This window comes from Tiliqua scincoides, chromosome 4 (assembly GCF_035046505.1).
Source record: "Tiliqua scincoides isolate rTilSci1 chromosome 4, rTilSci1.hap2, whole genome shotgun sequence".
NCBI lineage: Eukaryota > Metazoa > Chordata > Lepidosauria > Squamata > Scincidae > Tiliqua > Tiliqua scincoides.
In genome coordinates, this window is record NC_089824.1 from 59360607 (window position 1) to 59386810 (window position 26204).

General features: G+C 41.9%; 1 protein-coding gene across 1 annotated transcript in view; it reads left to right on the forward strand.

Annotated features, from left to right (window-relative positions):
• PTPRM (protein tyrosine phosphatase receptor type M) overlaps window positions 1–26204 on the forward strand; it is a 544564-nt gene that overhangs the window by 425020 nt on the left and 93340 nt on the right. The window contains exons 17-19 of the mRNA XM_066626178.1: window positions 355–429; window positions 931–957; window positions 11451–11638. Coding sequence (XP_066482275.1) covers window positions 355–429; window positions 931–957; window positions 11451–11638 — 290 coding nt within the window. The remainder of the gene's footprint in view (window positions 1–354; window positions 430–930; window positions 958–11450; window positions 11639–26204) is intronic.

Sequence of the window (26204 nt, forward strand, 5' to 3'; positions counted from 1 at the left end):
TCCTGCCACTGGAGATTGTTTTAACTAGATATGTCATGCCAGGGATTGAACCTGGAATCTTTTATATGTAAAGACTATGCTCTACCATTGCTGGAAGAGTGCTCAAGCTACCAAATAAGAAATAATTTTCACCCCTGCTAAGGAAAGAGAAAGCAGAAAAGAAATCAGGAATTCAACACGGTTAAAATCTCCTCCATCTAGAATATGCTACTGCAGTCTAGCTTCAAGATTCCAAAAACCATGAGGCTTCGAAGGCCAGTTGCTATCATGCAGTAAGATGCTGTTTGTGCTCTATAAACATTTGAGATATTTTACTTACACAGAAATTTCATAACCATGTTATTTTCTTTTCAGCGGTGTCCTCACCATCTTCGTTTACAATGAAAACGAACACACTGAGTACAACAGTCCCTAATTCTTATTACCCAGGTAACCAATTTTGTCCTTACTTTGCTGTCATTATTTTTTTCCATGGAGTTAAGGCTGTTTGCCTACACAGGCATAGCAGTACACACAGAAAGAACCAGCCTAGGGCTCTTATTTTCTCTCCCTCTTAAAACCTGCCCTCACTTCTCACACACTGGTAATTCAACAGAATAGTTGTCCATACAGCTCATTCACTCATCCAGCCATCACTATCCTCCTGGGTGCTGGCCCATTAATTTATTTGAGTGCACACTGAGACCCACTCACACAAGGATGGATTCCCTTCAAAGGTTTAGCTGTCTTTTAAAATCAGTAGTTTTTTATTGCAGTTTTTCTATTTAATTTCTGGGAGGGGGGGGAGCTACCTAAAAAGCAAAGTTGCATGTTATAGCGTCTTGCTTATTTGTGACTTTCTGGGGGGAAAAATTGGGAACATTTATCAGTCATTTACTTTTCTTTCTCTTTTTACCTTTTCTGCATTGACCTGCTTATGATGTATGACAGATCCGTTTGTGCCAACTGCAATTTTAGGTGAGAACATTTCCCTTTATCAAAGTCTATGGCAGAAACAACCTTATACGTTCAAAGCCAGGCTACAAAACATAGGTTTTGAACAAGCGGTATATGCTATGGGAGAAGGTTCAAATTGATTTCATTTTTAATTCAAATGTCAGGTAGCTTAACACTGTCCCTGGACCAAATTCAGGGAAAAAGGACATAAAAGCATTTTTGTTTGCGAAAAGTAATGAAAAATAACCAAAAGGTCAAAATATCATGGCCATCAGAGGTTTATCATTATGTCACCATTGTCTGTAAAATAAATTACTGTTAAATATTATTAGTAAAAGAGTTTACACAAACATTTGGCCAGCTATCTGCTTCTCCTAATATAATGGGAGTTCTCTGTTTTTTATATGTGTATCACACAGAGAGTTGCAAAGGGATTATGAGCAGCAAAAGGAGGAGATTCTAAAGTAATATTTATCACGTACCAAATCCATAACAAAGGAAATAGGACTTCCTATTTATAGGAAGAAAATGCACCTTTTTGCACCTTTTTATCAGAAAGTTAAAAACTTCATGTGTCCAGTATAAAAAGAGTGAAGGGAAATGGATTTACCGTTTTGAGATAACAAAAATGGCATGAGATTTTATGGCATTTGGAATATGTAATAACAAAGCTGGGCTATGCTGTTAATTACTACCACCATACTAACGTTAACCTAATTCAAATCTAAACACAGCCTGTTCTTTAACAACAATTATATATATAATGCTCTGTGCCAGGAATTAAAGTTGCTGTCTCACAAAGTTGGTTCAACAATTTTATACTTCTCTTTTTCCTTCATGCTTTTCCTCTGTCCTTTCTAGTGCTCATTATTGTCATATGAATTCTGATCTGAAGTTGTTGAAATGATTAAGTGATTAAATGAAATGATTAAAAAATCATTATTTCTGAACTGAATTATAATGTTCATGGACTGCAATGCAGAATGCTCCTTTAGATTGACCCAACCATTGTATGCCCCTACCATATTGTTGTGGATTTTAAATTGTTTTATTTGAATGGAACCCTTCCATGTAATAAGCTGTTTTTGAAACTCTACCGAAACTCAGAAGAGTCCGGTGTATTGTGTGAGAAGTGTCTGTCAAAAAAAAAGAAGTAAAATTTTTTTTTAAAAAACCCTGTGGATCACACACAGATAATTAGGAACATCTCTGGGTTTTAACCACGGAGTTAAACTTCCAAGAGGTGGTTTATGCAAAAATTTAATTTTAAAAATGCAGCAAAATCATTACCATCGAGTAATAATTATCAATGTTCATTTCTATCTATCATCCAAAGAAAAAAATTTGTTGTAAAACAGAAGAAATGACACTGCAGTCACCATAATACCATAATAACCTGCACGGTAAATGAAATTTACAGTGATTTTTAAGAGTCTTAGGGTGCAGTCCTAACCAACTTTCCAGCACCGAAATAAGCGCAGTGCAGCTTCATGGTAAGGGAACAAACAATACCTGATCTTGAGGAGGCCTCCTTGACAGCCACCCAATTGCAGGTTGCAACACATGCACCATTGGCACAGCTATGTCAGTGCAGGAAAGTTGGTTAGAATTTGGGCCTTAGACCATTGGACATGGCTTTGCATAACATGTCTGTGGATTTTATGACATTCTCAGTTGACAAAGAAGGAATTATTTTTGTCAGAAGAAAATTAATAATATTGAATGACAGGATCCCAATTCATTTCATTATTGGATATTTGGTATTCAGTAATGGATAATGGAAAATATATTCAATCCTTTCCTGTGTGGCAAAGTTGCTTAAACTTTTTCAGCCTAATCTTATCCTTCACACACACACACACACACACACACACACACACACACACACACACCAGTGCAGTCATGCCAAAAAGGCATGCACTGCATTCAGTGGGGGGGGGGGAGATCAGGAGACTTGGGAGGGAAAAAGGAATTTATTTCCCTTTACTCCTCCATAAACCTCCCAGTTGCCAATGAGTCTTTTCAGACCTGCACCAGCTCTTTAGCTGGTACAAGTCTAAGGAGAAGAAAGGACGGGAACTTATTAATGAATGGGATAGGATCTAGAACATGCCATTGCCAGCAGATCTACCCCCTCCTGCTGCCTCCCTGCCCCCATTCCTCCCTCTCCCTGCCCTGTTTTGCCCCCAGTTCACCCTCTCCCCACCCTCCCCTGTCCCACTGCAACCTTACCTGGTCCATCAGGCATGGTAGAGTCCATCAACAGAGCAGCCATTTTACATCATCTGAAGTTACTTCTGCTGTCATAAGAGGCTCCACACGACAGCCTAATCGTGCTGTAAATCTTTGATGAGGAAAAAATATTATAAAACAAATAATAGTTTTAACAAAGATGCATAGTGAAAAAATATTTTCATTGAAAAGAGAATATGCCTTAAGTAAGTTAACTTCTTTTTGTGAACTTTCCTCTATTTTCCTTTTTCTAGAAAAAAGTTATTTATAACTGGCTCTCCACTTGTAAGACGTCTTCAGGCATTTCAAATTTTTATTGCCAGTGATCCATACCCTCCTTATTTTAGTCTGATAATTTGAATTTCTCTTTTGATACATGCTTGAATTGCTTCAAATAAGCAAGATTAATAATCAGTATCACAAGCAACCTTTTTACATGAGCATTTGTTGTAATCCATAGCCCTGTATGAACATATGTTGGGGCCATTCAGATGTAACACTAAACATCTTGATATTATAAGGACAAGCATTATAAGGATGTAAACCTTGATATGATAAAGACAAGCATTCATAAGCCTCAGGCTTGTACTTTACCTTCACTCACATGCAACAAGTAGTAAAATTTCAACTCTTGTTTGTGATACATTTCAAAAGAGCAAACTGTAGGTTGCAAGCAAGTAAATATAGTTTGCATGTTTGGATGAAACAGAAAGCTATGGTTTGCTGCAAATAATATAAATTATTGTTACATCTGAAGGAGAGAGGAGCATGCAGACTCAAGGCTTTTGCCTGATTCTTTTCATAACAGCAAACTATGAACAGCCTCAACTTGAGCTCATGCAAGGCCAAGGATTACAATTGTTGTGTCAAAACTGATCTACACAGCCATCTCAGCACATAATAACTGTGGGTAAAAAAACCTAACTGGAGCTAACCTTTACCACTTCAGTACATAGCAAATAGTTTTGTAAATGCACCACCAAAGTTGAATTCAGCTTTTAACAGCCTTTTTAACACTTGGAAAAATACAATTGGGGGGGGGGCATAATTGAGATGTCTAAAATTATGCACTGGGTGGAGAAAGTAAATAAAGAGGCATTTCCCCCAACTTTAAAATCAAGGGTCATCCAGTGAAACAGATTGGTAGAAGATTCAGTACAAAGTGGAAGAAAATGCTTCTTTACACAATGCATAATTTATCTGTGGACTTCATAGGTACAAAATGTTGTGATGGCCACTAACTTCGATGGCTTTAAAACAGATTAGATTTAATCCATTGAGGATAAATCTATCAATAGCTGCTTGTCATGATGGCTGTATACTGTCTCTAGCAGGGATGCCCAAACCCCAGCCCTGGGGCCACATGCAGCCCTCGAGGCTTCTCAATGCGGCCCTTAGGGAGCCCCCAGTCTCCAATGAGCCTCTGGCCCTCCAGAGATTTGTTGGAGCTCACACTGGCCCGACGCAACTGCTCTCAGCGTGAGGGTGACTGTTTGACCTCTTGCGTGAGCTGGGGGATGAGGGCTCCCTCCACTGCTTGCTGTTTCATGTCTGTGATGCAGCAAAGAAAAGGCCAGCCTTGCTTTGTGCAAGGCCTTTTATAGGCCTTGAGCTATTGCAAGACCTTCATTCATTCATACAAGTTCATCTTTAATATATTCATTTATGTAAACTTATACAAATGTATTCAAATTTTAAATGTAAATTAATTCTTTCCCCCCCCCGGCCCCCAACACAGTGTCAGAGAGATGATGTGGCCCTCCAGCCAAAAACTTTGGACACCCCTGGTCTCTAGGTTTAGCAGCCATATGATTTTGAATACCAGTTGCAGGTGGGCAATGGCATGAGAGAGGCTTGCCTTTCTTTCCTGCTTGTGGGTGCCCAGAATCAACAAGTGAACTGCTGTGGGAAACAAGATACTGGACTAGATGGGTCTTTTGCATGCTAGAGAAGCAGAATCTAAACATCAAGACCACTGCATCCTAAAAACATCTTCCCCATGCAGTGCGGTGCTCCCCATGCCACACTGCAACCAATTATGTTTGCAGCTGATCACCCAGAAACTAGCACTCGGCAGCCACTTCACTGCCCATTACCCCAGCAGTCTTTATGCCTAAATTTCCAGGTGAAAGCAGCTGTCCAACATGAGTTTCTGAGGTAATCAGCTGCAAAGAGCAGCTGCAGCACAGAACAGTAAGCTCCGCGCCATACAGGAAGATGTTTTTCAGCTGCTGGATCTGGCTCGAGGGCTGGAGTTTGGGACCTGCTGGTCTAGAGGTATTCTTATGGCACACCACCACAAACCACCCTAAATGTAGTCACATTTGAGTTGTGCAAAAGCTGAATTCAGAACATTTGGGTGCATGCAGATCACCAGCTTGACATGGGCTTGAAGCAGTGGGAAGTCTAGGTCAGACTAGACTTATCCACAGCTGCCATGCATTGAAATGTTTGTGTAAATCAACCCTCAAACAAGCTCCAAATCTCTTTCCAGTTACAGTAGCAGTCAATTGAAGTCTCATCTGATTTTAGCTAAAAACAGTCAACATTAATGAATAAAATTCCATATATAAACTTAGCAGTGCTTATCACATTTTTAGTAAAAGGGTTCACTAGTTCCTGAATTTTCACTTTCTTTTGGAAACACCCATTGTTTTTAATTTCTGATCAGAAAGTGCTTGTACCTCCAGTCTATTTTTTTTTTTTTTTTTTTTTGAGGATCTGGACTTTCACAGTTAAAAGTTTTTAATTCTATTTTACTTTTTCATTTGAGGTTACCTTTACACATTGACCCGTGGAGGCGTTCCTTGCACACTGCATGTATTTTTGAAACTGTGAATGCAGTAGCAAGTTCATAATTGAAAAAAAAATTAATTGTTTATACGGGACCTAATAGGAATCTGAAAGCTTTGTGTTCATTACGTTATGAAGATACAAGGTAACATTTCACATCAGCGAGGTCCTGATTGCTGTTCTTTGCATGCCTACAGGTGGGCACAGTACTTTAGACAAAGACAATCACTTGCAAGTCCCTTAAAATCAGAAAGCATCAGAAGTGCCTAACTTGGTTTCGTGAAGCTCGGTGTCTTTTTATGTGATAGTATCTTTATGTACACGTACTTGGACACAGTTTAATAGCATTTCCTGTGACTGCCTTGTGTGAGTTAGAAGGGCACTTCCTCTCATGCAAGGTATCTTCCTACCAATTCACTTTCCTACTTCAGCTTCCCGTCCTATCCCACAACATTCTAGTGAGTCCCCTTTCAAGATGAATTTTCCCAGGGGCTGAAGTAGAGAGGCAGGGTTAGGAAAGCCCCATTGTATGAGCAGAATTCTACTCGTGCTTCTCTGGGTCTAACCCTTTCTAGTTACTTCCAAAAGACATAACAAATGGAAATAAAATGTAAGATAATCGCAGAATTCATATCCCATTAATGTTTTAATATCATGCAATGAAGAACAATAATTAGAGCTAATAATAATTCATCCAGTTTCTTCTCACTAGTGACCATTGTTAAACCCAATATGGCAAAAGCAACTGACTTTATAAGATGTTTCCTAAGATTTATTTGATTTATAAGATTCTGTGACAACTCAAAGCCTTAGGAGCTATATATAAACACTGATAGCTTATTTAAGTCTTTTAACACATCTGTAAACTGACTAAGACCAGGCTCATTACCTTTCAAAACACTGTTTTAAAGAGAAACATTAACCTTAAAATGTAGTATATCTGCTTACTCGCAGGATAATAAATGCTTCATTTAAAAAGCCCTTGTAAAAGTATTTCAATAATAATAATAATAATAATAATAATAATAATAAATAGGTTCTAAAAGTGTTCAGGAATTAAGGAAAAATAAATTTCAGAGTACAATGACTACGTTTGAGGCCAAAGCATGCCAACACAGAAATTATGCAAAGCTGCACTGATCTGGTTTTGTAACACTGGGCTGAAACATGAACTTTATCTGATTATAATACGATAACATAAACTAAAAACCATGAGTCAACTGTACATAAATTTATTTTAAAATATCATAAATCAACTTCCAACTCTCTTTTATTTATTTACTTATTTATTTTGTCTTTTGTGTCTTAGCCACCTTGTAGTATTCAGGTGCCATTTCAACAACAACATACTGTAACAACACTTGTATATCACCTTTCATGCCATGCATGCCAAGGTGCTTTGCATTATAGTTGTGCTGAAGATTAGCTAATGGGAGCTACTTTTCCCTGCATTGTGTCAGAATAAGAAGATGGCTTTAGACCTAAGGAAAGATACTTTGTTCATGTTCATAAATGGCTGTGTATATCTTTGTTAGAATGTTCGCTAACTGTTCTGGGTAAACTTAGATCACCTTAATGTACATCACTGTAAGACAGAAGTAACTCCATTGGGCTGAAGTAATTTTTTCAATGAGTTTAGTGTTGCTTCCTTTATTCTAAAAATACAAATTTTCTATCTAAATCCTTTATATTTTTAGAATGCAACAAATATCTCATTTCTTAAGCACTCTGATAGCACAAACTCATTGTGTTATAAGGGCCAAAGCTAGAAAAGTTTAACAATTACAGCATCCGTAAGGGGCTACAATATTTCTGGTGTGTGAGTAAGAGAGACCACTGACCACAATTTCTGTAGCAAATGATTATAGGAACTATACACTATCATATATTAAACAGAATTGTAAGAGTCAACCTCTTCCAAGTCTCGCTTGCCGCTTGTTAATGTTTTCATATATCCTACTCTTTTATGGCCCTGATAAGTATACAGAGACCTGCATGCACAGGGTCTTTCTAGTTGTCTTCTATGAAGCCAGGAATTACTTTGCACAAGGGATAGGAACATGCTGTTCGTATATGGTACATTTCTTGTCCTAGATAAAGCCAGGAGCGCTAGGGTGAAACTTGAAGCCAGTGACAGACATGGTGCTATAGATCAGGAGTGACAATCATAAGGCTCTCAAGCCAGATCCAGTCCATGGAAGTTCTTAATCCAGCCCAGATGATAATTGATCTTGCCCAGCACTGCCTTTTCAGCTGTTCCACTTCTGCCAAAGCTTTGAGAGGGAGAGATGGATGGAGAATTGAGAAGGCAAGGAACACTACAGGGGAAGGAGCAGACCAAGAGGAGTGAAAAAGGGCAGTGCTTCTGACGTGCTGGGAGAGCCCAATTATCACATGGGCTACCCTTTTAGCAGCATTGCTTTTGCTGGTATCACTTCTCAGACCACCTCTCAGCTGCTGAGCCCTAAAAGGATGCCTAAGCACAAGTGGCACTGTTGAAAGGGCAACCAGTGTGATAACTGGGTTCTCCCAGCATGACAATTGGGCCCTCCCATATCTTGAAAATATGATCAAGATTCGTACATTTTCTCTTCCATCATTTGCAGCCAGTGAGTTCTTGTGTGAGAACAAAGTGTCTATATCTGACCATCACCTGTTTAATGACATCACTTCCTGTTTGATGATGTCACTTCCAGCCCTCAGCAGGCACTATTCAGCCTGCTGTATGAAATGAGTTTGACACCTATCCTGTAGACCCTACTTGCTACCACACAGGGTTGATGTGGATGGGGGATTTGCATAAGAGAAGTATTGGACTGGAAGGGTACTTATTCCTTCCAATATATACAACTTTACTCCTTAAACCTTATGCCTTTCTTTTCCACATTATGAGCAAGCGTGTATCAGAAAGTCTTTGCTGGTAGGAAAGCTCACACATGTACAGAAATCTGAATACACATCAGAACCCCAATGGAGTTTGAGATCATACTTGGGTAATTGCAGAGTTTTTTCTCATTTGTGAGACAGATACTCTCATGGTATGGAAAGCAATTAGTGCTTCCTGTGAGGTTATATAGAGAAGAAAAGAGATGTTGCTAACATCTCAGATTATTCTGTTCAGCTCATCTCTGTTACTCATCTGTTAGGGGAGAGGGGTTGAGCAAGATAACTAGATTAAAACCCTCTGGCCAGTCTGGCTACTTTTTCCTGTAGGCTTTTGTGGCACATTAAACACTAACCAATTTATTATATCATAAATGTTTGTGGATCATTTTCCACTTTATCAAATGCCAAAGACTGGATAACATGCCTCAAGTTTAGTTTAATTTTATGATTTTGCTGTTACAAAATGGGCAGTCCAGTCCTAACAGGACTGAGTCTCATGTTGTGATACAGCAGCGCCATAGTAGAGCAATTGCTGCTGTATCCTGCATGGGCACCTTACCCCGTGTCGAGCCCCAGTCTTCTCAGTGGGGCTACTTGGATCTAGACCAGCTCAACTGGCGCAGAGCTGAGTAGCCCTGTGTAGAGCTTTCAGGCCTGGACAGGGGACGGGATCTGGCAGTAGCCTCTTCCACGATGCCTGCCCCCCTCCCAGGCCGGAACCACCCTCTTCCCTGCCCTTCCTGCTCAGTTTCACCCTCTCTCTGTCCTGTCCCATCCCAGAATGCCCCCACATTGCTGATGGCTCCCAGAGTCTCTCCAACCAGCATTGAGTCCCAGCACTAGACCATACTGGCCTCTGCACTGGCATCTCCCTTCTTCTGGCCACTGTGAAGTGCTTTATGGCACGTTTGCAATGGATGTAGCCCTGGCAGCGCACACAAGACTGGCACTGCCTAAACTCAGGATTGGGCCATATAACACAGTTATCCCTCTGGAAGTTTGTTTTCATGTATTGAGTATAGCTTACTCTTACACTCTAGTCGGAAGACTTGCTACATCAGTAACTCAATGCTTAGAACGGAATCTAAAATCACTTTCTCAGAGCCATAATATTCAGAGGATTTTCAGGTGCCTCAAGTTCATATCTCAAATAGATATCCCAGGATTACAGTGCTATAACTCTGATACTAAAGGAAGGTAACCTGTACACATATTTAGAACTGAAGAATTTTGATGCATATAAATCTCACCAGAAGTACAGAAATCCCCCTAATCCTGTACTGACATAGGGACACTGTTAATTTTCAGCAGAAGGATTTCACATGGTTGTATGTCCACCTGGAGGCATATTTTTATAAATTACAGGGTGTTTTTTTGCATTAAATTAAAATTTTCTTGTAAAAGTGGTAGTGTACATTCACCCTTATGGTGCAGTCAACAAACCACATGATAGATGGGCTGTCATTTAATCTTGTTTAGTCCCATTTACTTCAGTAGGACTATGTGAGCTGAAACATACCTGTTTAAGGATTATGGAGTCACCCTATAGTTTTGTAAACTGATGGGCTTTTATTTCAATTTAAATTAAACAGCATTCTGGAAGATTTAAGAGTATTCCAAGGCTTAATTTTTATACCAGATTAAAAAATTGTATTGGTTACTCCATCCTGTTGCCCAGTTGTTCTGCTAGGAAACCAGATTGAAGACACTTAAATTTCAAACTAAAAATACCTGTAATTATTACTGTAGTACTGTTGCTTATGGCCTGTTTCCTTTTTCTTCTCCTCCTCCTCTTTTTCTCCTGATATGTATCTTCTTAAAAGTGCCAATAAATGGTAAGTTGCCCATTTGCCCCATGGAAGAGGTGTGGAGGGGTGGGAGATGGTTTGCTTCATATCAGTTTTGACCAACCCAGTGGGGATATGTTGTGTGTTGGCTTGCATGTCAGTTGACATATAACATTTCATGCCTAATGTGGTAGCCCGTGTTGTAGTGTATATTTGATATTTCAGCATGCTAAATTCAAAGTATAAACCCCAATCAAATTATCCCTTGCATTTTTCCTCATGTATTTTCTTTCCTACTGTTGTATCCAAACTACATATCCATTTACTCCTGGCTTAAAAACTCATACCATTTTATGCATTTTTAAACATTTTGCTTTCACTAACATGTGTCCTGAATCACCGTGAAAGAGATCATAAAAAGTTAACTAATCCAGGAAGCACTCAAGTCCTTTCTTATTTTGCCAGGACTTGATGAAGTTTCAGCCTGAAACTTCTGTACAGTTTAGAACTAAATATCTAAAGAATTTAAATTGTCAAATTTATTAAACAAACAAACAAACAAACAAACAAGAGCATACTGTGTGGACTATACAATGTTTCATTGTAATCCAATAGACTCTGCCTCTTTCCAATACATCTTGCTATCTCCCCAAATAAATTACTCAATAGAATTTGTTTTTGTTATGGTTTAACGCAACTAGCTAGAGATTCTAAAATATGCTGATGTTGTCAAAGGCACACCTTGTAAAAGCATATCATACGCTTTTGTAGAGCCATCAGAGGTGGCCTGTACATTATTCAATGTTCTTTTCCTAGATGAAACCCATACAATGGGCAGTGACACAAGCAGCTTGGTCCAGTCACACACCTACAAGAAGCGAGACCCAGCTGATGTGCCATACCAGACTGGACAACTCCATCCTGCCATTCGAGTTGCTGATTTGCTGCAACATATTACGCAGATGAAATGTGCAGAAGGCTATGGATTCAAAGAGGAATATGAGGTAAGAGTACAACGGTATTAGACTAGAAGGCATTATTTTTTCTCCTCCCTTACTTCAGCTTACAGAAATCAGGTTATATAAGAGCAAGCCAAAACAGGTGGAGAGGGGCCATTTAAGAGATTCCTTCTCTGCTGTTTGTGTGCTAAAAATCTCCATGTGTTCACACTCACAGCAGAAAAGATATGGGAAATGAATGGATGAATAACTGACTTACATAGAAATACATTTGCAGCTCAATCCTATGGAGAGTTCTACTTGAACAGGGGTCTGTTCACCTTTTGGCCAGAAGGCCGCATCAAATATCTGGCACGGTGTCAAGAGCTGGAAAAATAAATAGATTTTAATTATAAAATTTAAATAAATACATTAGAGACAGATAAATGAATGAATGAATTCTTGAGTTCCAGAATTTCTTCAAGCACCAACACACACCATAGGTTTGGCAACCTTCAACACACACCACAGAAATGGATTTCCATTCCCTACCCCACAGGCAACTCTCTTACATGCACAGGAGTAAATAACTTGGAACCAGCACATCACAGGAAATACTCAGAGCATATATTATATGGTTCTGAGGGCCATGTAGGCCTCCCTGACCCTCAGAAAGCCAAAAGCCTTCAGAGGGCCCAAAAATGTCACTTCCAGTTTTTTGGGAAAACCAGGAAGTGATGTTTTTATATCATTAGTAGGTGTTCTGAGGCATGGCCTCCCTGGCCCTCAAAACACCCTCCAAACATGACCGAAACCCAACTTCGGTCACATTAGGTCAAGTGGGCCAGAAGCTTGTTGCAGGCTGGATAGAGGCTCACCACGGACTGCATCTGGCCCCCGAGCCAGGGTTTTTTGCACACCTCCACTAGAAAATGGTTCATGCCGGATCCTATCCCCTCATGTTGCAGCCCCCCTGATCCCTTTCTTTCCTCAGACTTGTGCTAGCTGCCTCCCCATGCTTCTGAAGTCCTGGTGGAACCTTCTGAAAGGTACTTCCAGTTTCTCGCTACACCAGAAGTGCATCTCAGAAGGCATTCTGAAACACAGGGAGGTTGCACATGGCCTCCTCTTGCTTCAGAGGGCCCACCAGAGCCTCTAAAAGGCATTCCAGTTTAGCAAAAAACCAGAAGTGCTTTTCCGAAGGTTTCTGCAGGCTCCTGCAGAAGGCTCCTTCTGAGGCATAGGGTGATTGCGTGTGGCCTCACTGCACATAAGAAAGTCTTCCTCTTTCTTTCAGGAGGTACATTGACCCACATAGAGTCAAATCTGCAGGTTCCAAACTCGCATATAAGGTAGACTGTCCTGTATTTCTGATTAAACATCATGTTTTAAAAAACTAGTAAGGATAGATTTTTCAGGAGCTAGCTATTATTTGTTATATGGTATAATTCTTCAAGTATGATGAATTTCCAGTATATTATCCAGCTTTGTGGCCTCTATTTAGATATAGACAGATATTTGCTGAACAGTTCTAGTTATCCTCTATTAACAGGGTATGTTTGTATAAGCATGCACATTAAAGAATTCTGCAACAATCCCAGTTCAATATCTCGGAGATCTTTTGTAGCACTCAGGTCTACAGCCATCTGTTCACTGAGTCTCATCAACAATGAACAAGAGGGCTATTCCTAAATAAACAGTATTTATCCCCAATCTGCTGTTCTTTTTCATTGCCTTTAACTCTAGGATTCTTAATGACTGTCAAATAGTGCTGTGAGAGGAGAATGTTCACTGTCATAAAATTATGGTTCTGAGACATTAGTAAATGTTTTCCCCCTTCTCTACTGAGCAAAGTGATATGTTGTTATAACTCTGTGGTTGAATTCTGGGTAGACTTAGGATGGCTTCAGTGCTAAGTCTCTTAAATCTGATCTCTGTTACAGTGCAAGCTTATGCTTGTCTACTCAGAAGTAACCCCCGTTGAGTTCAGTGGGGCTTACTCCCAGGAAAGTGTGTGTTGGATTGCAGCCTTTGCTTCTTATCCTTAAGTTTGGCTGATTGGGGTTAAGATGTATTATTTGTTATTGTTTGATAGGCTTGTGTCTCACTTTTCCATAATTTAGGCCAGTTTACAAACATATTTGAAATTTTTTGGGTATCAGTAGGAGCAAACCTCCAGATCTTTCACCTGAGCAAACCAATAGGCTACCTTGTTTCACTGATAGAGAACTACATGGCTAGATAACAGAACCTTGATGGAGTTGTGCTCCTCTCTGACTGATGACAGTGGTATTCTGGCTGTCTCTTCCTTGATGGTGGGGTAAAGAGCAAACTCTCTCTGTAAGCACCTGCCACTCAAACCAAGTCTAGATGCAGGGCAGATAGTCTGAGGAAACTATGTACTGTAGTGGCTCAAAGATTGAACTATGAATCCTGGTTCAAATCTCACCTTTGCCATGAACTCATCTGATGGCTTTAGACAAGCGTCATCTCCTCAGACATAGCTCTCCAGTTGCAATATCAGGATAATAATACCTACCCTACAAGGTTGTTGTAAATATTATGTCACTCAAAAAGCATGATACAAATGCTTAATAGTCTTAGGGCGCAATCCTGAGGCACCCATGGGCTGGTGCAAATCTCTTGCGCCGGCTCAGGAGGGAGGTGTTCCTGGGTGGGGGAAGGGCAGGCAGTGGGCAGCCCCGGGGGTGGGCAGGTGGGGAGTGAGAGGCAGGGCTGGGATCTGGCAGTTACGACGGATTCCAAACCCCTTCCCCGGGGAGTTCGGAGTGGCTTCCAGCCGTTCCGCTCTCCTCGGACTTGCACCACCTCAGGAGGTGGCGCAAGTCCAAGGAGACCCATAGGGGCAAGGGCGCATTACCCAGAGGTAAGGGGAAAAGTTTCCCCTTGCCTCTGGCTGAGCCACCTTGGGACCCTATCCTACTCTGGGTACAGCGCAAGTCTCTTGGCTTGCCTTTTCCAGCGCAGGGTAGGATTGCGCTCATAGTTGTATTCCTGACTCGGGTCTTCATAAACTGGGCTTGCTGTTTCATCTTGACATTTGGGTGACAAGGGTTAGCGCAAGTTTAACATGATGCCATTTAGACTCTGTGGTCAGTCTACACATGCAGAGAAATCACGTGGTATGATCTTCCTACAACTGGTGCCTTCAGACTGTAGGTGGTTGATCTTGTGTTTAATTTCCCCCATCTTAAAAAACAAGAAACCACATGTCTACAAATAGAATGCAGCATTTTAGGAAGACTGCTAGCTGAAAATCCTCCTGTTTAAGAATCTGCTTTTTGCATGTGTAATCTACACTTGTATTTTGTTTGTACATGAACTACTTCCAATAATGAAAGAGGATGAACTGCAAATTAGTTTTTAAGTTACTGCAAAAGTTTTTAAGTTACTTTTGTGTGTATTGGGGGGGGGGGAGTTCCAGCACAAATCAGGAAGAGTAATGTAGATGCATACGTGGGATGTGTATCTGTGGATTTTGTTATTTATCGAGAATCTACTGTACATTGTACAACTGAATATTTTGCCTGTTCCTTTGAAGCAATTTGTTTTTTAACTTCCATACAAAAAGAATTCTGTTTAGATGTTAAGTGCACCTTCACATATGTCTTTGAATTGATTGATACATTTAATACAATAAATAGCTGACACGATAAAATAATGGAAAAATAGCAAAACATAGTAATGAATTTTTCATCGTTCACAACAGTGTTTTATTCATATGTCATAGTTTTACTTTAAAAATTACCTTTTTTGTATTTTAAAAATGTTGGGTTGCAGAAGCCGTCTTTCATTCACATGGCTATTGTGTATTCATTTTTATTAGATGCAAAAGCAGCATAACTTCTTTTATATTTTATTGTCCTTAAAAGAACATTAAATGTCAATTTATTTACTTCTGAATTATGCAACTGTTCTTTTACTTGTAATTACAATCTTCATTATTAATTATAAATGTGCCCTTTACATTTTGTATGATTGTATGTGCTGTCTGCGCATAATTAGGTATTTCAATTGCCTTTTTTATAACTAAAATATTATTCTTGGTTAGAAAACAGAACTTCAATCATATTAAGATGATTTACCAGCAAATTAATTTAACTATATTTTATCAAATGCGGTTTTAAATCATGCCATTATTCTTTAGGATGCATTTATCTTAGAAAATCTGAAGTTAGAGGGATACTTTTATCACTGTTGATAAATGTGTCTTGTAAGCCTGTTTTCCCTTTTAGCAGTTTTTCTAAAAGCTGGCATACAACTCGGAGGTTTGTTTTTTCTTCTTTTCACTTATTTTTTTCTTTTTAGTCCCTTTGAACACAATGTCTGAGTGGGCAGGCATAGGATTGTCTTTGTATTGAAAGAGGTCTCAGTCAGGAAGCCTAATTAAAAAATTTTAAGTTTAAGAAGTCAAGTTCTGTAACACAGTGATTCAGAAATCTATTAGCACTGTGAATATCTGCAAAAATTCATGGAGAAGTGGGGGAGATTGTGCTCAGGTGAAGTGCATCCTCAGAACCCTTCTCATGCTGAAGGGGCAGTTCCTTCAGAGTTCAGATGTCCAGACTCTGGACTTCTTCAGAGTCCAGATCCCCCTCCCCTTGCAATCCTTTCAGCAGAAGGCATCTTACTGGTAAAAATACCCTTTTGGGGATGATTTGGACTCTGAGTAGTATGCAGCTTCAGAGTCCAATTCCCATACTTCTTATCATCTTTCAGGCAGTGAAGGCAGGTAGGCCTCCCTCATCATCAAAGAGACCCTTTTACAGAGAACTGATAAGCAAGACGACCAAGGGGTTCCCTGAATTGGCTTGGTGAGAAGCATGCTCCAGTCACTGGCCACTCAGCAAGCACAATTTTCTCATCCCTTGCATGGGTAGTGCTAACACTTGCACACTCCTCTCTACTGCGTGGATACCTGGTGGCATGGGGAAAGCATGCATGTGCACTCCTTTCTCAGGATAATTTTGGGGACAGGTAGGGGTTGTGAGCCCCCATTATTTTTCAGCAGAAGTTGAAACTCCCCCATGAAACATCCCCTTGAAAACATATTGGCCTCAGTGTGGTTCAGCAGCCACGGCTGCATGACTCCAACGATTCTGCCACTTTGCAGCAGTCGAGAGACTGGCAAGGTGGTGGCACTCTCTGCTGCCATCAAAAGTCATTTTATGATAGCAGGACAGCATTGTAAAGTTGAGGATAGGGCTGGGCTGTCAACTAAGGTCCTTTGAAAAAAGTTTCAAAGGCAGCATCAGAGTGTTCTTGCAGGTCATAGCATCACTCTTGCTGTAGAAATCCTGGATCTGTGCTCTTTCCTGCTCCCCCTCACTACTGCATCTCCATGGCAGGTCAATGAGCTCTGGCATGTTTTCTGGTATCTCCAGTATACCCTCCTAATGCTCTTCCTCAGGAGTCTATTTGACCATTTGTGGAGAAAGAGTGTTTGAGTAGGTAGACTTTGGGTCTGATCTAGCAAGATAATTATTTTGTTTCTTAGACTAAATTTATGTTCATTGGCTATTCCATCTAAGGGCGCAATCCTATCCTGCACTGGAACAGGCAGGCCAAGAGGTGGCGCAAGTCCAAGGAGAGTGGAATGACTTGAAGCCGCTCTGAACTCCCTGGAAACGGGGGTTGGGATCCAGCATAACTGCTAGACCTCAGCCCCGCCTCCTGCTCCCCACCTGCCTGCCACTATAGTCACCCACCACCCATCTTCCCCCCACCCCAGAACACCTCCCTCCTGCCTCCTCCCCAAGACTGCCCTCCCCTCGTCCCTAAAACACAAGACTCGGAGCCTCCATTCCAGCCTGAGGTGCGCCGGCCTGACTGACTCATGAGGAGGTGTAAACGTGCCTTATGGCACTATTGCAACCCTCCTGGGCCAGCGCAGGGGACTTGCACTGGCCCAAGTGCAGCTCAGGATTGCGTTGTAAGTTACCATATGCATGTTTTAAATCAGAGATTGCATAACTGACTTTAGATTGTGTAAATTGGTCCTTAGTCCTATGTAAGTCATAATGTCAGTACTGTGAAAAGATGTCTGTATTTGCAGGGAATAAAATGACTTAAATGACACTAAAATTCTATTTACTCAAGCTGAATGTGTTATTAGGTTTGCCAACTATTTTTCTAGCAGGGCTTCTGTTTTCACAGTTCCATACCTGATGCTTTCCAGCATGTAGATGCAGTGATAGGAAAAGTGGTTACCTACTCCTTGTACACAGGAACCCTGTCAAAAGAAAATTGGCAACTCTGTGGTAGCCACAAGAAAAGTGCTGGATGTTGGTTCCCATGTTGGTTCAACATGCTTCACATGTTGGTTCCCAGTCTAGGGCAAGCTAATTGCCTGCTCCCACTTCCAGACACATGATTCTGCTTTGGCATACCACCACAAATGTTGTGAGCTTTGCAATGGCAGGACACAAACAGGATCATATGCCTGCAGCAGATGCACATGACTGGAAAGCTGCTGGATGGGAAGCAGCATCCTTAGGCTTCTCCAGCAGCTCCTGCCGAACCAGATGGTTGGATCATAAATTTGAATCCATCCAAGTATTGCAGCTTTATTGCATTGTAGACCAGCATCTCCATATGATAATAACTATGCAATCTTGTTAGCAGGTAATTGTTGAGTACACTATTTCAAGCAATCTCTAATGGGCTTAATAAGAAACAGATGCCAGGCATATTCTGTGCGTTACAACATAAATATTTCTAGCAACTCAATTTAAAAGTCTTTGTTTTATGGGCAATAAATAAAGGTTTCAGCTAAGTCTGTATTACTTTTTTTACAGTATTTCATTTACTTGAATGTAAATCCCTATGTGTGTAAGCATATGTAACATGAAACATTAAGCCTTATATATTCCAGAGAACTTATAGTCCTATTTTTCCTAAATTCATATGAAGGGTGAATTTTTTTATAATAATTCTTGTGTATCTCATGAAATATGCTACTTGGGCTGCAATCCCATGCACACTTGCCTGGGAGTATGCTCCATTGACTATAATGTGACTTCTGAGTATACATGCATAGGGTTGGACTGTTGGTGTCATAACTGTAATCAGTACTGGTATTATTAAACTCAGCGTGCAGTCCTAGGATTGTGCTGGGCCGGCACAAGTTTCTTGTGCTGGCCCAGTACTGTTGCAAATGTGCCATAAGGCACATTTGTCCGACTTGTGAATTGGCTAGGCCAGCACACATTCGGGCCTCAGTAGGCCAGATTTGACCAATGCGGAGAGGTAAGTTCATGCCAGCCTCCCTAGGCTGACACGGGGGATTGTGGAGTACAGGTGGAGGGCGGAACTGGGACTTTCTGGGGAGGGTGGACAGTGAACCCATGGCCAGTCCAGGCCCAGGAAGGGGGAGCTGCCAGGATCCAGCACTTAGGCAGGATCTTAACCCTCCTCCTGGGTGGCCTGGCCTAGCAGTAGACCACTCAGCTCTGTGCCATCTCTTTAGGCAGGCGCAGATCTGAGTAGCTCCATTTAGGTTGCTACCACATGACATGGGGTAAGGAGAAGTTATTCCCCTTGCCCCATGTTGCACCACAGCCAGCCCCAACCCTATGCTGGATACAGCGCAGGCCAACTGGCCTGCCTGTTCCAGTGCAGATTAGAATTGGGCTGCCCATCAATTAAGCTAAAAATTAAAACAAAATCTGGAATAAAAAGCACAATACAGTCAATCCTCTGCATACGTAAATTCGCTAGTCGTGAATTCGCATATCTGCAAGGAGCAGGACTGAGACCACACTGTGCCATTCACAAGGTTGGTCTGACTTTCTACGATCCCTGCTACCTCTGAAAAGTTTCTGCCAGGCGACAGGGACATTAAAAATTACACCTATGACCAGTGCAGAGTGCTCTGAAGTGGCTGAAAGAAGCTTCCGAGGCTTTTCCTGGCCGTATCAAGAAGGTGATATGAGAGGCCAAGAGAGACTATGAGGAACACATGACCAGCCACATTCAGGACAATAATTAAAACTTCTTCAAATATGTTAGAAGCAGGAAACCCTCCAGAGAAGCGGCTGGCCCTCTGGATGGTGAGGGAGGGAAAGGGGAGATAAAAGGAGACTTAGAGATGGCAGAGAAATTAAATGAGTTCTTTGCATCTGTCTTCACGGCAGAAGACCTCGGGCAGATACCGCTGCCCGAACAGCCCCTCCTGACCAAGGAGTTAAGTTAGATAGAGGTTAAAAGAGAAGATGTGTCAGACCTCATTGATAAGTTAAATATCAATAAGTCACCGGGCCCTGATGGCATCCACCCAAGGGTTATTAAGGAACTGAAGAATGAAGTTGCTGATCTCTTGACTAAAATATGCAACTTGTCCCTCAGAGCAGCCACAGTGCCAGAAGATTGGCAAATGTCATGCCGATCTTTAAAAAGGAAAGGAGGGGGGACCCGGGAAACTATAGACCGGTCAGCCTAACATCTATACCTAGTAAGATGGTGGAATGCTTCATCAAAGATAGAATCTCAAAACGCATAGACGAACAAGCCTTGCTGAGGGAAAATCAGCATGGCTTCTGTAAGGGTAAGTCTTGCCTCACGAACCTTATAGACTTCTTTGAAAAGGTCAACAGGCATGTGGATGTGGGAGAACCCATTGACATTATATATCTGGACTTTCAGAAGGCGTTTGACATGGTCCCTCACCAAAGGCTACTGAAAAAACTCCACAGTCAGGGAATTAGAGGGCAGGTCCTCTCGTGGATTGAGACCTTGTTGAAGACCAGGAAACAAAGAGTGGGTGTCACTGGGCAATTTTCACAATGGAGAGAGGTGAAAAGCAGTGTGCCCCAAGGATCTGTCCTGGGAGTGGTGCTTTTCAAACTCTTCATGAATGACCTGGAGTCAGGGTTGATCAGTGAGGTTGCAAAGTTTGCAGACGACACCAAACTTTTCTGAGTGGTGAAGACCAGAAGTGATTGTGAGGAGCTCCAGAAGGATCTCTCCAAACTGGCAGAATGGGCAGCAAAATGGCACATGTGTTTCAATGTAAGTAAGTGTAAAGTCATGCACATTGGGGCAAAAAATCAAAACTTCACATATAAGCTAATGGGTTCTGAGCTGTCTGTGACAGATCACGAGAGAGATCTTGGGGTGGTGTTGGATGACTCAATGAAAGTGTCGACCCAATGTGCAGCAGCAGAGAAGAAGACCAATTCTATGCTTGGGATCATTAGAAAAGCTATTGAGAACAAAACGGCTAATATAATGCCATTGTACAAATCGATGGTAAGGCCACACCTGGAGTATTGTGTCCAGTTCTGGTCACCACATCTCAAAAAGGACATAGTGGAAATGGAAGAGGTGCAACAGAGAGCGACTAAGATGATTACTGGGCTGGGGCACCTTCCTTATGAGGAAAGGCTACGGCGTTTGGGCCTCTTCAGCCTAGAAAAGAGACGCCTGAGGGGGGACATGATTGAGACTCTCTCACATAACACCAGAACCAGGGGACATCCACTAAAATTGAGTGTTGGGCGGGTTAGGACAGACAAAAGAAAATATTTCTTTACTCAGCATGTGGTTGGTCTGTGGAACTCCTTGCCGCAGGATGTGGTGACAGCATCTGGCCTGGATATCTTTAAAAGGGGATTGGAAAAGTTTCTGGAGGAAAAATCCATTATGGGTTACAAGCCATGATGTGCATGTGCAACCTCCTGATTTTAGAAATGGGCTATGTATCAGAATGCCAGATGCAAGGGAGGGCACCAGGATGCAGGTCTCTTGTTATCTGGTGTACTTCCTGGGGCATTTGGTGGGCTGCTGTGAGATACAGGAAGCTGGACTAGATGGGCCTATGGCCTGATCCAGTGGGGCTGTTCTTATGTTCCAATGTTCACTTCAAAGTGCTCTGTACTGGTCGCTGGTGCCATTTTTAATGTCCCCGCTGCATTGAAGAAGTTCATGTGTAAAGGGAAGGGACATTCAAAATAGTGCTCGTGACTAGCACAGAGCACTTTTTATAGTCGGGGAACCTTCAGGAGGCATCAGGAAAGACGCCCCTCAACCCCTGGTACAGAACCCCATTGATACCACAGGATCAGTGATTCTGTACCCGCAAATTTGCAACTCACAAGGGTTGGCAGAAACCTAACCCCCGCAGATAGTGGGAATTGACTGAAATTGGTTGAAATGTTGTGTGGTTTGTATAAATGTTGTGTGGTCAATATACTGTATACTTAGCAATTAGGAGAATGAAATTGGACGTCAGTGTTTATTCCGTATACATGAACCCAGAACTTTCAAAAGTGATTGTGAAGCTGCTTTTGAATGAAATCCTAACTTGCGCTGGAAACAGGCAGGCCAGCAGGCCTGCACTGTATCCAGCGCAAGTTTGGGGCTGACTACAGGCCAGCCTGGGGCAAGGGGAAACATTTCTCCATACCCAATGTTGCACTGCAGCAGCCCCTGACGGGGTGGTGCAAATCCACCTTATCCCATGCTGCACTGTAGCAGCCCGGGACTGCTCTGTGCAGCCCAGGAACAGGGTCAGGATCTGGCATAACTGCCGGGGCCTGGCCTCACATCCCACTCACCGTCTGCCTGCCCCCAGGAATGTCAACCACCCGCCCTCCCCCCATCCTGAAACACCTCCCTCCTACCTCCTCACCATCCTCCCCACACCCCACCCAGACCCCTGTATCGGCCGAGCTTGGTCAACGCAACTCACCTTCTCCACGGCGCCTGTGGCAGCACAGGGAAGCGGATACACATCCGTATGCCACTCTAGCTTCCCTGTGAGTGACACAAAAGTGCTTTATGGCACTTATGCAGTACTCCCAGGCCGGCACAAGGGACTTGCGTTGGCCCAAGCATAGGGTTGGATTGGGCCCTTAGTTAGCTATCTGCTGAATTTTGTTAGAGAGACTTCTGTGTATAGTGTGATGAGACTGAGAATAGTTGCACCCGGTATCTATCCAAGTCCTAGATACTGAAGCTCTTTGCACCTTGTCCTTTTGATGTTCAGTGTTAGCAGAGATGCCTTTTTCATATACCCAAGTCTTCCCAGTCTGAGTGCTAATTTCTGTGTGTGGCAAGGTGTGGCGGGAGAGCAAGGGCAGAAGGGGAGAGTATGGGATTACATCCCTGTATTAGAGTTACATACATGTTTACAAACCCTATGAAGTTCTTTCTTCAGATAGTAAAACTGTTCTTTTGTTCCAGAAATATGATAAATATGTTGTTTATCTGAGTACCAATTGTGTGTTGATGATGTTTGCTTTTACAAAGCTGTCATTCATCATCTCTGTTCTGATATGGATCTAATCATAAAGGAAGGATTCCAACAGCTTAATGCCAAATCAGTAGCTTAAAAATGTTATTGAAGTGACACTTGGATGGATAGAATGTTGGATTAAGCCAATATGTTTCCCTTCTTCATGCTTAAAACTGTGAAAACTCCCTAGAGTCAGCAGCTGTGTTTGAAGGAGTGTCAGCTGAATGTGATTCAGTTCTCATCCCTCACTTCACCAAAACATACTCAGGCAACGCTTGTGTTGAAAATTAAAAAGAATTTTAACTCTTACATTGGCGTTATAAATATACTGTTCAAAATGTGTCACTTCAGCAAGTGGGGGGGGGGTCCCCAGGAATCTCCCAATGCACTTCCCCACAAGGATAACCAAGGATCATGGCAGCAGTGCACATTGGGTGGCAGTGCCCCTTCCCTCACAAGAGACAGAATTAGGACCCTCTCACTGCACAGCTCAGTCTGTTGTGTCCATAACTGAAATGAGAGTGAGAGACTTTGGTAGAAAGAGCATGTCTCTCTGACCAAGCCCAGCCACCACTGCCACTGGAGCCCACTTCTGGAGGTGAAGTGAGTACCAGACCTGTGGATTTGGTTATTGGTGGGTTTCAGCATCCATGGGGGTTCCAGGCATGGAACTCCCACTGATGCCAAGAGCCAACTGTAAATGACAAAAATCTGGTGGTAGGCTGCTGATTGTTGTATCTCAGACAGTTGTCATGTGTGTATCTGGAAGCTCTGAATTATTTGGAAAAGGCATTTATTAACAGAGGGAAAAGGAATCTCTCCTGTTGATCTAGCTCTATCTTCTTTAGTCCTCGTCATAACTGCTTGACCATTGGTTGAATTCACCGCAAACATGGACAAAGTAAAATCTTTTCTTGCCTTGTATAAAATCAGCAAAGGCCAGAAGTGTCAGACCAATTTGGGCTAAGGAAAGAAGCATGCCATGTGTTCTTAATGCTTGTGCTTCAGAAAGGGAGTTGAACTGATATGAGACTGCACTTGTAGAACTAGGAATTCTGCATTGCTTTGTTCTCCTTATTCTCATTGCCCTGCTGTATCTTTTCTTGGCCGTCGGACACTGTGGCTTCTTTATATAGAATTTGCAGCAATAGGGGAAAAATGTATTATTATTCTGCCTAATACAGGTGGATCCTTTTATCCGCAGGTTTTGAACCTGCTTATTTCACTAACTACTGGTTCTGAATCTGTGGTTTAGGGCCCCACCTGACCTCCTGGACATGACTGGAAGCGCCTTCTGGTTATGTCTGGTTTTTTTACAAAAACTGGAAGTGCCTTTCCGATACCTCTGGGAGGTGTTCTGAGGCCCCAGAGAGGCCATGTGCAGCCTCTCCAGATCTCAGAACACCTCCAAATGTGACTGGAGGGTGTTTCACATCCAGGTGTCAGACCCTGACAATTGTGGATTCGGTTATCCACAGGTTATCCACGGGTTACAGCAGTGGTTCCAGGAACTACTGTACCCAGAGCCAACTGTATTATGCTTATTGCTTAATATATTGTGCATAATCTTCCTGCATAGTTGAATGTGGTGTTCTTTTACCATCTTGTCATAAATTGTAATTTTATGAAATCCAGTGCAAGATTGGGGTAAGAACTGGCTAAGCAGGAGGCATGGGGAAACTCTTTCCCTTACCCCTGACTAAGCCACGATAGCCCCAATGGGTCTCCTTGAACCTGCGCTACCTCAGGAGGTGGCACAAGTCAGAGGAGAATGGAGCAGCTTGGAGCCTCTCCTCACTGCTCAGTAAACAGGATTAGACTCTGGCATAACTACCGGGTCCCAGCCCCACCTCCTGTCCCCCACCCACCCACCCCCTGGAACATCCTCCACCTACCCTCTCCCCACCCCAAAACACCTCCTCCTTCCCCACCCTCTCCAGACCCCTGCGTCCACTGATCTTTTTCACTTGTAATTCCTTTCTGTCTGTTTCACGTCCTGTTTCTTCTCCCATTTTAAAAACAATGAAGACTTGTTTGGTTTTTTTCAGCGCAAACAGTGTTCTTGGTTCTATACTGAACTGTGATCCTGCTCAGATGGCCTACAGTTTCTGTTCACAGTCTTATAAATTGTACTAATTAACATTATTAAGGTGTATGAAGAACTCTTCTATTAATGTAGTGCTGTGCATTTAATATTTCATTGTGATGTGTCCTTGTGCTCATGCACATGGTAGAATACAAATATTACAGTAATATATATACCATATAACTCATCATTAATTGGAATATTTGTTACATTTCTTTTCTAAAATATACTTTTAATGGAATATTCTTTCGGCGTGATTTACTGGTCTTCTGTTGTGAATTTTACAAAAAAAATCTTTATAGAGTTTTGCACTGAAGTCTCTAGACACCAGCTGTCATTGATCACATCTATAAGCCCTGCTTCTTTGGAAATGTGAATTCTTTGGTGGGTGAACCCCACTGCTTTTCGCAGGTATTTGAAGCATCTTCCGTATGATCAGCAGCAGGGAAACAAAGCTTGTGTGAAGGGGGCCTGTTACTCATAGAAAGTCATTGCCCATGAATTGACTGTCCTTGTGGAGCAGCAGCACAGGCGGTTTCAAATTACCTCTGCAGGGGGGCTATCTCATGGATCTATTTCTGGTTTCTTCCCTTTGCAAATGATTTTGAAAAACGGCAGGGGCTTGGGGGGGAAACTTTGCAAAATGAAGATAAACTCTGATTAGTATATCAAACAGGAGGCTTAGTGATAATTTAGAAAGCAGAAGTAAGTTGTTGTGTAGAGAAAGTACTGATAGTGTGTTATAAGGCTTCGTAATCGAGCACAGGAAGACACAAGGAGGACAAATGGCTAACCTTGGAGAATTCAAATTAGAAATAAAGTATAAAGTGGTGGTGGCGATGATTTACCATTAGAACAGACTATTAAGGGAGCTTGTGTTGGACTCTTCATCATTTGCAGTCTTCCAACTGAGAATGGACTATGTGCAAATGAAATACTCCAGCCAAATATGATTTAATGGGTTAGACACACAGTGACATTGTAACAGAAAGAAATTCAGTTGAGTAGGAGGTCAGAGAAGTTCAGGCTGGATTCTTGTTATATCCAGCAATTGCAGGTTTATTTGCTATGGCCGCTAAACATGTCTTAGAGAATAATGCATTACTCTTCTGCTCGGATCATTCTTCCTGGTGGGTGTGAAGGAGACCAGAGTTTTATTTTAGAAAATCCTATTGATTTTTAAAATTGAAGTCAGCCTGTTGTTCAAGCTTGTCTTTCGTTTGTCTCTTTGTTCACTGCATAATTATTAGAACTACAGGAAAAATGTGTTCATTGTTGTTTGGCACAAA